Source organism: Heterodontus francisci, chromosome 20 (assembly GCF_036365525.1).
Source record: "Heterodontus francisci isolate sHetFra1 chromosome 20, sHetFra1.hap1, whole genome shotgun sequence".
Taxonomy (NCBI): domain Eukaryota; kingdom Metazoa; phylum Chordata; class Chondrichthyes; order Heterodontiformes; family Heterodontidae; genus Heterodontus; species Heterodontus francisci.
In genome coordinates this window covers 42,654,321-42,669,110 of record NC_090390.1, presented here as the reverse complement: position 1 = coordinate 42,669,110, position 14,790 = coordinate 42,654,321, and the positions used below count along the sequence as shown (strand labels likewise).

The 14,790-nt window shown below is 46.1% G+C and overlaps 1 protein-coding gene across 1 annotated transcript in view; it reads right to left on the bottom strand.

The window, feature by feature from the left end:
- LOC137380601 (cilia- and flagella-associated protein 46) overlaps positions 1-14,790 on the bottom strand; it is a 453,149-nt gene that overhangs the window by 224,221 nt on the left and 214,138 nt on the right. The window contains exon 29 of the mRNA XM_068052672.1: positions 14,485-14,720. Within this exon, the coding sequence (XP_067908773.1) occupies positions 14,485-14,720 (236 nt within the window). The remainder of the gene's footprint in view (positions 1-14,484; positions 14,721-14,790) is intronic.

The following is a 14,790-nucleotide window of genomic DNA, read 5'->3' as shown; positions in this document are numbered from 1 at the left end:
TCATCTTCTGCCTCTATTCCTAACCAATTTTAAACCAATTAATTTGCCATTTGTTCCATGTGTATTTTTCTTATAGATTGCCTGTGGTTATGCCTGGTGCCAAGAAACAGACCCCCAGTTAAGGGTAAATAGCCTCATTGCCTTGTGGGTGTCTTGGAAGAGAAGAAAGCTGAGGGAGTAAACCCCAACACAAAATCCAGAGTGGCGTCCTGTAGGTGGTTACCTATTAATTATCAAGCAGTTTTCCGGCAACTCCTGCAGAAGAGCTGGTACCAAACAGTGCTTTTTGTTTCCCTTCCTTTGGACAATACCAGCAATGCCAACAGAGGGCTCATGATACTTGGACAACTCAGGGTTTCCATACCATTTGCCCAGGCCTGCCCCCTGGAGAAGACACTCCAGCTTTGTGGTTAAACATTGTGGCATGGAATTTTAGATGACAGAAGGAATCCATTCAGCCATTACACTTGTGCTGGCTCTCAAAGAGCTATCCACTTAGTTCCATTCTCTTGCCCTTTCCCCTTCATTTTTTTTTCTTTATAAAATATTTATTCACTTCCCTCTTGAGGATTCTGCCTCCATCACTGTTTATCATAGGGAGGTCCAAATAGACTTCTGTGTAAAAAAAACTCCTGAACACTCCCTGAATTGGTGTGGCTCAAAAGTTGTATAAAAGTAGAAGATTTCTGCTGAGGCACAGACCTGAGGGACAGTATGCAACATTAACTTAAGCAGAGTGAACAGAGCAAGAAGTTTAGAATTCGATGAGAGCAGAAATATGTTGCAGAGGGGAAAGGAGGTACTTCATTAAATGTCTTTAACATTTGTAGTGGTGTGTGTAAGCTTGAGACTGTAAGTAGAGTGGCAGATTTAAACAGCACACAAGAGCTGGCAGCAGCGCAGTCGATCAGAAGAAGCAGAGCAGCACATACCAGACAAATAGAGGGCAGAACTCAAAAAGTGACACCATAGTCAAGCACTGAGTTTGGAACAGTGCAGGTAAACACAAGAACATAGGAGCAGGAGTAAGCCATTCAGCCCTTTGAGCCTGCTCCATTACTCAATACGATCATGGCTGATCTTCTACCTCAACTCCAATCTTCCGTACTATCCCCATATCCCTTAATCTCCTTAGTATCTAAATATTTATCGATCTCAGTCTTGAATATACTCAACAACTGGGAATCCACAGCCCTCTTGGGTAGAAATTCTAAAGATTCACAATGCTTTGAGTGAAGAAATTTCTCATCTCAGGCCTAAAAGGGTGACCCCTTATTCAGACACTGTCACCCCTAGTTCTAGACTACCCAGCCAGAGGAAACATCCTTCCAGCATGTACCTTATCAAGTCTCTTAAGAATTGTTTGTGTTTCAGTGCGATCCTCCTCTCATTTTTCTAAATCCTAGGGAATATAAACCTAGTCTACTCAATCCCTTCTAAGAAGAAAATCCCAAGAATCATTCCAGTGAACCTTTGTTGCACTGCCTCCAAGGCAAGTATATGCTTCCTTAGTAAGATGACCAAAACTGTGCACTGTACTCCATTTGTTGTCTCGCCAAGCCCCTTTACAATTGCAATAAGAATTTTTCACTCTTACACTTCAATCCTTTTGTAATAAACAACTGCTAGGTACAATATACTTGCTACCCGGGTGAATAATGATAAAGACGGTCAGAAGGACAGCCAGAATGCAGACCACAACACCTTGGAACAAGGAACAGTCTGGGGCGGGGTGGGGGGGCGGGGGGGAGTGCAAGAACGGGGGAGGTAAGAGGAGCAAGAGGGGAAGCATAATGCATAATGTGGCAATTATAGGGGGTTCAATAATTAGGGGAACAAATAGCATCCTTTGTAAGTAGGATCAAGAGTCCCACACGGTATGTTTCCTACCTAGTGCCAGGGAGAGGGACAGGCTTGAAAGGATATTGGAGAGGAAGAGTGAGGATCTAATCATTGTGATCCATGTTGGGAACAACATCATAGGGAAGAGTGGACAACAGGTTCTGTTTGGAGAGTACCAGACACAAGGAACGAGATGTAAAAAACAGGATCTCAGGGCTCATAATATTTGGCGTGCAGGTTGTAAGCAGAATGTGGAGATACGAGTTTGGCAATTGGAGAGCTCAGTGAAGGGGGGAGGAGGTGCTCTTTTTTTCTACTTTTTTTAAACCCTCAAGCATTTGGTTCTTACTTCAGGTTTTGGAACTCAAGCGGCGGCTGGAGTCACAGTGGTGCATCCGAGAGGCAGAGAACTACGTGGATAGCACGTTGAGGGGGGTGGTCACACCACAGGTTAGGAGCATGCAGGCAGATAGAGAAGAGGTTGAGAATCCTGCAGCAAGTAACTCACCTCCTGACTCCCCAAATCCTGTCCACCATCTACAAGGCACAAGTCAGGAGTATGATGGCATACTCTCCACTTGCCTGGATGGGTGCAGCTCCAACAACACTCAAGAAGCTCGACACCATCCAGGACAAAGCAGCACATTTGATTGCCACCCGTCCACAAACATTCACTCCCTCCACCACCGACACACAGTGGAAGCAGTGTGTGCCATTTATAAGATGCACTGCAACAATGCACCAAGGCTACTCAGGCAGCATCTTCCAAACCCGCAACCTCTACCACCTAGAAAGAAAGGGGCAGCAGATGCGTGGAAACACCACCACCTGCATGTTCCCCTCCAAGCCACACACCATCCTGACTTGGAACTATATCACTGTTCCTTCATTGTCACTGAATCAAAATCCTGGAACTCCCTTCCTTATAGCACTGTGGGTGTACCTACACCACACAGACTGCAGCGGTTCAAGAAGGCAGCTCACCACCACCTTCTCATTGGTAATTAGGAATGGGCAATAAATGCTGGCCTGGCCAGGATGCCCACCTCCCATGGAATGTATGAAAAAAATGGGTGACTGCCATGCAGTCTAAGAGAACCAGGCAGGAAGTGCAGGGGTGCCCGAGACAATCTCACTCGCTAATCAGTTTTCCATTTTGAATACTGGAGAGGATGATGATTCCTCAGGGGAGTGCAGTCAGAGCCAAATTTGTGCCATCATAGGTGGCTCAGCTGCACAGGAGGGGAGGAAGAAGAGTGGAAGAGCAGTAGTGATAGAGGATTCATTGACGGGTGTTTCTGCAGCAGTAAATGTGACTCCAGGATGGTGTGTTGCCTCCCTGGTGCCAGGATCAAGGATGCCATGGAGTGGCTACAGGATATTCCTCTGGGCAGCCAGAGCTCATGGTCCACGTTGGCACCAATGACATAGGTAGGAAGAGGGATGAGGTTCTGAAAGCAGACCTTAGGGAGCTAGGAGGAAGATTAAAAAGCAGGACCTCAAAAGCAGCAATCTTAGGATTACTCCCAGTCTCAAGTGCGAGTGAGCATAGGAATAGGAGAATTGAGCGATTGAACATGTGGCTGGAGAACTGGTGTAGGAGGGAGGGCATCAGATTTCTGAAGCATTGGGAGCGGTTCTGAGGCAGGTGGGACCTGTACAAGATGGATGGGTAGCATCCTAGCAGGACTGGGACGAATATCCTCACAGGGAGATTTGCTAGTGCTGTTGGGGAGGGTTTAAACTAAATTGTCAGGGGGATGGGAACCTGAGAGGGAGCTCAGATTGGAGAGAAGCCAAACTGGTAACTTATCAGGGGTGTGGGAACCAGGAGGAAATATCACAGAGGAATACCAAGGTGCATAGAACACTGAGTGAGATAGGTAGCACTAGAGTAGGGAATAGTAAGTTATTAGGTGGGGTCAGAGTAAGGGAGAAATTAATAAATCTAAGTCAGGGTTAATGTGCATGTATGTGAATGCACGGAGAGTGGTTAATAAGATTGGTGAGGTGCAGGTGCAGATTGCCATGTGGAAATATGATGTTATGGCTATAACAGAGAACTGGCTCAAAGGAGGACAGGACTGGGTGTTGCATATTCCTGGGTACAAGGTATTCAGGAAAGATAGGAAAGGGAAAAAAGAGGGAGGGGTGGCAGCATTAAGGAGAGCATTGCAGTGCTAGAAAAAAAAATGTCTCAGAGGGGTCAAGGACAGAATCAATTTGACTAGAGCTAAGGAACGAAAAAGGTGCTGTTACAGTGCTCGGTGTTGGCTATAGGCCACCGACTAGTGGGAAGGACGTGGAGGAACAAATTTGCAAGGAAATTACAGAGAGGTGCAAAAATTATAGGGTAGTTATAATGGGGGACTTTAATTATCCAAACATAGACTGGGCTAGTAGTAGTGTAAAGGGCAGTGAGGGACAAGAGTTCCTAGAGTGTGTTCAGGAAAAATTTCTACAGCAGTATGTTTCTAGTCCAAGAGAAAGGAGGTACTGCTAGATCTGGTGCTTGGGAATGAGGTGGGCCAAGTGGATCATGTATCAGTAGGACAGCATTTAAGGGACAGTGATCATTGTATCATAAGGTTTAGGCTGACAATGGAAAAGGATAAAGAACGATCCAGAGTAAGAATAATTAACTGAGAGAAAACCAACTTCAATGGGATAAGAATGGAGCGGGGCGATTAAATTGGAGTCAAAGGTTGGCAGGAGAAACAGTAACTAGGCTAGCTTGTTCAGCCGGCACGGACATGACAGGCTGAATAGCCTCCTCCTTGTGCTGTAATTTTTCTATGGTTCTATCCAACTGAACAATGAGCTACCTTCAAAGGAGAGAGAGTGAGGGCACAGTCCAGGTATGTTCCCTCAAAGGGGACAGGTAGGGCAAACAAATCCAGAGCTCCCTCGATGACAAAAGAGGTAGAGATTAAGATAAAGAAGAAAAGGTATGCTTATGACAGAGGCCATGTAGAAAATACCATTGACAGCCAGGCTGAACATAGAAGGCTCAGAGGGGAAATGAAAAAGCAAATAAGAGAAGCAAAGAGAGAGCATGAAAAGAGACTGGGTGCTAACATTGAAGAGAATCCCAAAGTTTTCTATTGACATATTAATAGTAAAAAGGCAGTAAAAGGAGGAGTGGGGTCGATTAGGGACAGAAAGGGGATTTGCACATGGAAGCAGAGGGCATAGCTGAGGTATTAAATGAATACTTTGCATCTGTCTTTACCAAGGAAGAAGATGCAACCCAGGCAATGGTGAAAGAGGAGGTAATTCAGACACTAGAAGGGTTTAAAACTGATAGAGGACATATTAGATAGGTTGTCTGTACTTAAAGTGGATAAAGCACCAGGACCGAATGAGATGCATCGAAGGATACTGACAGAAATTAGGGTGGAAATTGTAGAGGCAATGGCCATAATTTTCCATTCTTCCTTAGACTCGGGTTGGTGGCAGAGGACTGGAGAATTGCAAATGTTACGCCCTTGTTCAAAAAAGGGTGTAAAGATAAGCCCAGCAACTACAGGCCAGTCAGTTTAACTTTGGTGGTGGGGAAACTTCTAGAAAAAATAATTTGGGACAAAATTAAGTCACATGGACAAATGAGGGTTAATTAAGGAAAGCCAGCATGGATTTCTTAAGGGAAAATCATGTTTAACTTGCTGGAGTTTTTTGAGGAGGTAACAGAGAAGGTTGATGAGGGAAATGCTATTGATGTGATGCACATGGACTTTCAAATGCCGTTTGATAAACAACCACACAACAAACTTGTGAGCAAGGTTACAACTCCTAGAATAAAAGGGCCGGTAGCAACATGGATATGGAATTGGCTGAGTGACAGGAAGCAGAGTAGTGGTTAATGGATGTTTTTCGGGCTGGAGGAAGGTTTGTCATGGAGTTCCCCAGGGGTCAGAGTTGGTACCGTTTCTTGATATATATTAATTACCTAGACCTTGGTGTACAGGGCACAATTTCAAAATTTGCAGATGATACGAAACTTGAAAGCATTGTGAACTGTGAGGAGCATAGAGTAGAAGTCCAAAAGGACATAGGCAAATTGGTGGAATGGGCAGACAGATGCCAGATGAAGTTCAATGCAGAGAAATGTGACGTGATTTATTTTGGCAGGAAGAACATGGAGAGACAATATAAAATAAAGGGTGCAATTCTCAAGAGGGTGCAGGAGCAGAGGGACCAAGGTGTATAGGTGCATAAGTCATTGAAGGTGGCAGGACTGTTTGAGAGAGCAGTTAATAAAGCATACAGTATCCTGGGCTTTATTAATAGAGGCATAGAATACAAGACGTAGGAAGTTATGTTGAACTTGTAGAAGACACTAGTTCAGCCTCAGCTGAAGTATTGCGTCCAGTTCTGGGCACCGCACGTTGGGAAAGACGTGAGGGCAGTGGAGAGAAAACAGAAAAGATTCACGAGAATGGTTCCAGGGATGAGGAATTTCAGTTATGAAGATAGATTGGAAAATTTAGGATTGTTTTCCTTGGAGGAGAGAAGGCTGAGAGGTGATTTGATGGAGGTATTCAAAATCATGAGGGGTCTGGACAGAGTAGATAGAGAGAAACTGTTCCCATTCGTGAAAGGATCGAGAACCAGAGGGCACAGATTTAAAGTATTTGGTAAGAGAAGCAAAAGTGACATGAGGAAAAACTTTTTCATGCAGAGAGTGGTTAAGGTCTGGAATGCACTACCTGAGAGTGTGATGGAGACAGATTCAATTGAAGCATTCAAAAGGAAATTAGACTGTTATATGAAAAGGAAGCAGGGTTACAAGGAGAAGACGGGAGAATGGAACTGAGTGAATTGCTCTTTTGGAGAGCCGATGCGGACATGATAGGTCAAATAGCCACCTTCAGCACTGTAACAATTCTGTGATTTTGTGGATTATAACCCAAAACGTGTATAAATTGGCATCAGGAGAAGCAGATTAGGGAGGTTGAAGGAGCAGTGAGGGAAATAGGGGTTCTATTTCATGGGACCCTGGCACCACTACTGAGGCAGGAAGGGACTAAGGTGAGATGGGCTCCACTTGATTTGGGCTGGGTCCAGGGTTCTAGCAGAAAGAATAAATAGGGCAATCACATGGACTTTAACCTACTAAGTGGCTGGGCAGGGGGCACAGGTGGGTAGAGCTCAGCTGGAAAAGGTAGTATAAATAATAATTCAAAAACAAACAAAAGGGAAGAGAGTAGAGGAAAAGACAGAAATTAGGCACTACAGGTATAAGGAAAACCAAAATATGTAAAGTGATTAAACCAGGAGAGAGAAATAAGAACGCGCAAGTAAAATATTACAGCTGAAGGCCCGGTTAGGGTATTTGGCCCAAGTAACTGTTCTTTATACATACACACAGAGTATAAGGAACAAACTGAATGAATTGCAGGTGCAAATTCAACTTGGAGGGCACTGAGACGTGACTGCAAGTTGGTCAGGACTAGGAACTAAATAGACGAGGTTGTAAAATCTACAGGAAAGATAGGGAAAATGGAAAAGTGGGACTAGTAACCTTAATGATGAAGAATGAAATTACTTCAATGATAAGAGAAAATATAACGAGGCAAATAAGCAGCAGAATTTTTATGGGTAGAATTTCAAAAATAGAAAAGGATTGAAGACTGCAGATGTTGGCTGTAGGCCCCCTGCTAGCAGCTGTGAAGTGGCAGAATGTATTAATGGGGAAGTTAAACAAGCATCTAGTAAAGACAGAGTGGTTTTCATGGGGGTTTCTAACTTTCATATAGATTGGGATAGGCAAACTCCTGTCAGAAAGGTGGCGAGTTTCTCGTGTGTTTTCTGCAACAATAAGTGAGAAATTCAGTCACATAGCACCACTTCTAGTTTTCATGATATTCAGGGGAACACATAAGGTAGACAGAAATTATTTCTGCTGATTGGAGCATCTAGGACTAGTGGACATAGCCTAAAATTAGAGCCAGACTTTTCAGGAGTGGAAGAAGAACAGAAAATGTTGGAAATACTCAGCAGGTCAGGCAGCATCTGTGGACAGAGAAACAGAGTTAACAGGCTGAATTTGTCAGAGGAGCTGGACGTCCCGTCGCCGGGGCTGAAAGTGTGAGGCAATACAATTCCGGCAAGCAACAGGCCCCTCGGGTGGCATTTTGCTAGCCACATCCAATTAACAGGCTGGTGCTGGGGCTGCCGTCTAATTGAGGATGGCAGCCAGTTCCCTTGAGCTGCCAGCCCAATTAGAGGGCTGGCAACTCAGCAGCCTTGGCAGCGCCTTTGAAGAGTGGTAAGTTTTTAATGGGGAAGCTGGGGCTGACAGGCAAGTTCTGGCGATCAGAAAGGGGACTGGGAGGTGGTGCACTGCTGGCGTCTTTGGGGGGGGGGGGGCGGAAGGGCCTCCATGAACCATGGAGTGTCCAAAGAAAATACTGGAAATACTTTGCAGGTCAGGCAGCATCTGTGGAGAGAGCAACAGAGTTAATGGGCTGAATTTTCAGGCCCCGCAAAGGTCCGGAAGGAAGGCCGGCCGGCCGGCATGCTGGTTTTGCAATGCTGTTCCTGGTGCCGGCCATGTTCACCAGGGCTGAGGGAGGGCAAGACAGTGATCCCGTTGATCTCCAATTAAGGCCAATTGAGATGCTTGACGAACTCTAAGTTGAGAGTTTAAAACAGGGCTGCTTGGGGCAGACCAGGTGAAGGGAGACGGGAACAGAGTGGGCAGCCACCCAAAGGAAGTACACCAGAGTCATGAAAGTTGCAATGGCACAGGGGGGTCACGGCCATTGGGAGAAAGGTGCCCTTGGTATTGCACAGGTGGGAGGGAGAGTGGGCAATCGGCAATCGGGCAATGCAGAAGGTCGTCACCCTCCAGGCATCGCAGGAGCAGAAGAGCAGGGGGAAAGGCAGCCAAGAACAACCAGCTGAATGCAAGGAAAGCAGCAGTTGCCAGTGGGGGCACGACTCTAAAATTTTGAGCCCAGATTTCGAGCCAAACCCTCTGCAGGAAAGGTGGAACCCAGGTATCAGGAGGGCAGAGGAGAGGTACGAGAGGCAGAGAGGACACAGAGGCCATACCCTCAACATAGGATCTACCACCGAAGAAGGAGCTACCTGGAGGTGAGACCCTGTGCCGCAGAAACTGCGATTCTGTGGGCAGATGGTCACAGAGATCAGAGCCCTCGTCGCCAAAGACTTCACACCTCGCAGTACTGGTCTCAATGCCCTGCCAATAGTCGTCAAAGTCAGTGTGGTCTTGAATATCATTGCCTCTGGTTCCTTCCAGGGATTAGCAGTGAATCTTGGTGGCATCTCGCAAACAGTAGCACACCATTGAATCTCACAAGCCACTGATGTCCTTTGTTTGAGAGCAGGTCAATACATTTTACAACAGATGAATTCATGCAGGGACAGAGAGCAGTGGGTTTTGCTGCCATCACTTGATACCTCCAGCTGCAGGGCATCATAGATTGCACCCATGTGGTCTTCAGGGCACCCAGTGACAGGCCAGTGAGATTCATCAACAGGAAGGGCTTCCACTCCCTCAATATTCAGCTGGTCTGTGACCATAACTAGAGCTTCCTCCATGCATACACTCGCTTTCCTGACAGCTGCCATGACGCCTTCATCCTCCGGCAGTCCAGACTGCTGCAGATCTTCACTCCAATCCCCAAAGTCTGAGGACGGTTCCTAGGGAACAAGAGATATCCCTTGAAGAGATAGCTACTCACCCCTCTACGAGAGTCCAAGATAGAGGCACAGAGGCAATATAACCAAAGCCAAATGTTCAGTTGGACAAACATTGAGCAGGCCATTGGGCTTCTTCAGATGCAGTTCGCATGCCTGGACTAGTGGGATGGCGCCCTGCAATACACAGCACTCTCCATAACATGGATCTCCAGAGGGGTGTGGACCCTGAGAACGGTGAGACTCTGGAACGAGATAGCGCATCGGAGGAAGAGGAGGAGCAGGAGGTGGGAGAGGAGGAGGAGGAAGTGGAGCTGGAGGGGGAGACTGCAGAACACGGAGGTACCCTGGCTGCACAAGGAGGTGGCTGGGCACAGCATGGGGCACAAAGGTCTCAACAGGATGCCATGAATGCCAGGGACCATTTGATTCAGAAATGTATCAGCTGAGTCCCTCTGACCCAGGATAAAGGGCATGGGAAGCAAGTCACCCTGAGGTTTTCTGTGCTAACACTTGCATTGAAGATGCAGCCTGCAACTTCTAAACTCTTACTGCCAACGAAGAATGCACATGTGCCCAGAGCCTTTGCCCTCAACTTGGACAACCCTTTATCTCCTTCGCCTCCCATACCTTTTTTGTCACGCTAGCAATAAAGAATCTCAGATATGTGCCTCAAGTGTCATTATTTATAAAATGATAAGGAAGGGAACCAGTGCACACAGACAGTAAGAAGACACCCCAGTGATCCACTCCGTACTCCGCGCTCGGCCACTACTACACGGTGCTCCTCTTGTACCTCAGAGGAGGTGGAAGCAGCCTGCTCACTTGTCTCTGCCTTCAGCTGAGATGCATGCGGCCATCGTCTGTTTGTGGAGGTGCCCGCAGACTCTGTCACTTGGCCCTGCTGCACAGAGGCTCCCACAGTCAGAGCAGCCAATGAGGCCGAGGATGGTGAAAGCGCCCTGTGAGGGGTGGCACTCTCAGCCTCCTCCATGACATCGTCAGCCCTGGTCTGGCAACTCCGGATCGCTGGAGGCGGACACCAACTGGGGCGCAAGTGGCATTCACTCCAAACATCTGTGCACCATCAGCGCCACTGACCATTCCAGGCTATACAGTATGGCATGCATTCTGTGCATGCCAGTGCGCTGACCCTACATTCACTCAGTTATGCCACATCTGGCTCTCCATGAGGTTGGCTACTCTCTCAATGAAGGATCTCATGCACTCATAGCACTGAGGCATGGTGCAGCATATGATCTGTATGGACTCCTCCATCCTCAGCCCGTGACCCCAGAATGCCACAGGGTACTCCGACATGTGGAAGTACATCACCTGCTGTAGTTCCAAGTACAGCCTTCTTTCTTATGACTCCTGAGAGCCTGCATCTGCGTCCAGTTGAGCAGGGCTGTGCTTGTCCTCCGTCTTCCCAGCTGCCTCTGCCTCTGGCACGTCCTCCTGCACACTTGTGCTGTGCTCCTCACCCTGTGCCATCCTATCTAAATGCATGCCAGGACCTTCTGAAGTGAGAGCAGCTACGCTGGTGGACGCTGCACTTGTCAGTGTGATGGCGTTTCCTCGGTTTCATGATGTTCCTCTGGGGCTGGAGAGGGAGAGGTTGTTATCACATGGATGCCTGTGGGAGATCATGAGAAGCAGCCGAGGAGGGCAGAGGCCACTCCAGTGTTGAGGCTACCCTATGTAACTCAGTGCTTGGCATGCATACACTGTACTTCCCTAATGAGCGCTTCACCCTCTGTAATCACCATCTGCATAATGAGTTCCCATTTCGCAGGGCCAACATCCTCTGCATCCGGAACCTGGCAATCACCATTGCTTGGTCATCCACTGGTGCTTTCCTCTAAAGGTATGATACCCCAATGCCTGTAAGTGCCCTTTCCTGGGCATTATGTGCCTATTTCTCCTGCAAGGACAAAAGAGATGAGATAACTCCTCTATCTATTAGAAGCTGTATGCTTCAGTCCTGACAGCTCCTCAGCAGCACTATGGCTATAAGCCATTCTGAGGGGTGAGTAGTGCTCTCCCATGTTCAAGAGCAACATGTGCCCTGAACCTCCTCAGGTGGTGTGTTGCCTTGAAGGTGCAAGCCCAAAGGCATGTCCCGAGGGTTGGGCGTTACACTCCACTTGCCTGAGGTAATTGAATCTTTGACTGCACTGAATCCAGATTGTTCTGATGACAGTTCTGCCGCTGAAAATGGCATCTATCTCAACCCAGGCCTGTTAATTCTGGGTGGGTGGCCTCCTCCAGCCACCCTCTGGGAAGAGGACTTCCCTCCTCTCTCTCATAGTCTCAAGCATCACCTCCAGGTAATAGTCCGAGGATGGGAAGGGGCAGTGGTACTGTCCTGCTCCAGGTACCAGGCCTCCGGCTTGCCATCATTGCACACTACAGTCTAGTCCAAGGCTCCCAGGAACTCTTCTGCTTGTATCACAAGATTCAAACATCAGCTACAAAAATGGCTGCCATGGGGAGTTTAAATTAGCCCCGCACTTCAACTGGTCTGCCTCTGCTCCTGCCCCTGCAACCTCTAATTGGCTGCCAAACTTGACTCCAAACAATTTAGGGGGTGCCCCCACAAAAATCCTGTGTTTAATCTACTTCAACCAGGGGCGGGTTCAGGACCCGGAAACGGTCCTGACGTCCATTTCCCGCCCCAATGCAAAAATTCAGTCCAAGTTTCAAGTTGACGGCCTTCCATCAGATTTCCACTAACTGCAGCATTTTGCTTTTGTGTTACTGTCAGTTGCCAGCGATCGCCAGAGCTGGCGGGCAACCATAAAGGCGGGGCTAAAGCATGGCAAGTCGAAGAGACTTAGCAGTTTTTTTATTTATTTAGAGATACAGCACTGAAACAGGCCCTTCGGCCCACCGAGTCTGTGCCAACACACAACCACCCATTTATATTAATCCTACATTAATCCCATATTCCTATCACATCCCCATCTGTCCCTATATTTCCCTACCACCTACCTATACTAGGGGCAATTTATAATGGCCAATTTACCTATCAACCTGCAAGTCTTTGGCATGTGGGAGGAAACCGGAGCACTCGGAGAAAACCCACGCAAACACAGGGAGAACTTGCAAACTCCGCACAGGCAGTACCCAGAATGAACCCGGGTCCCTGGAGCTGTGAGGCTGCGGTGCTAACCACTGCGCCACTGTGTTGGCAGTTGGCAGGAAAAAAGTCAGAAGCGCAAGGAGAGAGCCAACTGCGTAACAGTCCTGTCAACCAATTTTATCTGCAGCACCTGTGGAAGAGTCTGCCACTCTAGAATTGGCCTTTATAGCCACTCCAGGCGCTGCTTCACAAACCACTGACCACCTCCAGGCACTTACCCATTGTCTCTCGAGACAAGGAGGCCAAAGAAAGTTACTGTTTAATTCATTGCCGCTTTGTCTTCCAGGAATGCCCACCTTGAAGAAGTTCAGCTCTTCTCTCCGACAGGATTTCCATTTGTCTCTTTCACCTTGTTCATCATTGCTTTCTATTTCCCTTCTCATGTTTGATCAGATATCTACCAAAACTCATTTTCACAGCTCCAACTTATACCACATGGATTCCAACTGACATTCTACCCTTCTTGTTTCAGATGTACCCACGATTACAAATATCTTCCGGACATTCAGCATTCCTCGAACCACCATTGTCGCCACATCCTGAGAGCCACATTCAATGCCATGCACCACCACATGCATGTCTAGAGGAGGTGTGAATGGCAGGATTCTGAATAGCTGCTGTTCAGGAGTGAAGTTAGCAAACACCTCCACACCCAAAATAGAAGCTCTTCTGCAAATGGCAGTTGATGCTGGATCAATTGTTAATTTTAAATCTGAGATTGATAGATTTTGTCAACCAAAAGTATGAAAGGATATGGGGCAATGGAGTTAGGTCACAGATCAGGTCACATGATCTCATTGAATAGCAGAACAGACTCAAGGGGCTAAATGACCTACTGGTATTCTTAAGTTCCAATGAATACATTTGAATGGTCTTAAATTTATGCCTTCCAATTACCAACTCAAAATCAATAGAAGTAGTTTTTTCTTAATTCACATTTTCAAAATCTTTCATAATTTAGAGCAGTACCATTAGATCTTCTTTGAAAGATCTTCATTTGAAAGAAGTGAGACACAGCTTCTCTTGTCTCTCTCATTATTAAAGCTTGTCAACCCTGATATTTTAATGAATTTATTCAGCATTCTCTCTATGCCATTGACATTTTTCTTAAAGTAAGGCTATTGAAACAGGGCATAATATTTTAACTCCATCTAAACCAAAGATGTTCAGATGAAGAATTTTATCAAATGCTTTCTGACATTTCAAGAAACTTATACCTATTTGACAGCCCTCAAAACCACCCAAAGAAATGCAACAGATTCATGAATTATGAACCAATACTCCTAAAACTATGCTTAGTGTTCCTGATAACCCCCGTTCCTTTACAGGAACTTTTATAACATATTATGAAATGTGAGTGAGCATTCTCTAAATTATCCACATCAGACTGACTGGATTATGAATTATTCAGTTGTAACTCACTCATTTTTTTGAATATTAGGATTACAACAGCTCTCCTCAGAGACAGCTTTATATGTAGAGGTCCTATATGTACTAACCAATGCCTCACTTATGACTCATCCTGTCGACATTGTATCCATGCTTTGAAGTTGTTTGTCACATAGACTTTACTGACATATGTACAAGTTGTAGGTTACAGAATTGGACTGATTGGATCTGAATTTTTTCAGTCAAGAAGTATGATCTCAAATTCATCAATAAATATGGTTTCTAAGTTCATGTATACAAAGTTGTTCTGATTATTGCCATGCAGCTATTTTAAATAACTTTAATGTGATCGTATAAAGCCGATTCCACATATTGTAAAAGTTTCAAAACTGTAAAATTCATAAAGTATAGAAATTGTGCAGGATTCACACAACACTTACCTGCCATATGCACATAACATAAGCATATGCCATTAAACAATGCTGCTGGCATGAGGCATGGCCTACAATTATCGCCATTATCATTTGTACTATCACTAATGTTTCCAGTTGTCTCACATCCTGCAGGTCTGCCAAGGACAGGTTAGTGTCGATTTTTTGTACTCCAATCAGTTGCTGATGTTTTACTGGAATTAAGTTTTCATTTTTTGAGTAATTCTCCTTTTCTAAGTGGTCTTCTGATCAAAAGAAACAAAACCATTACAAATAAGATGACTATATCACTAAACTAACAAAGCTTAAGTACCA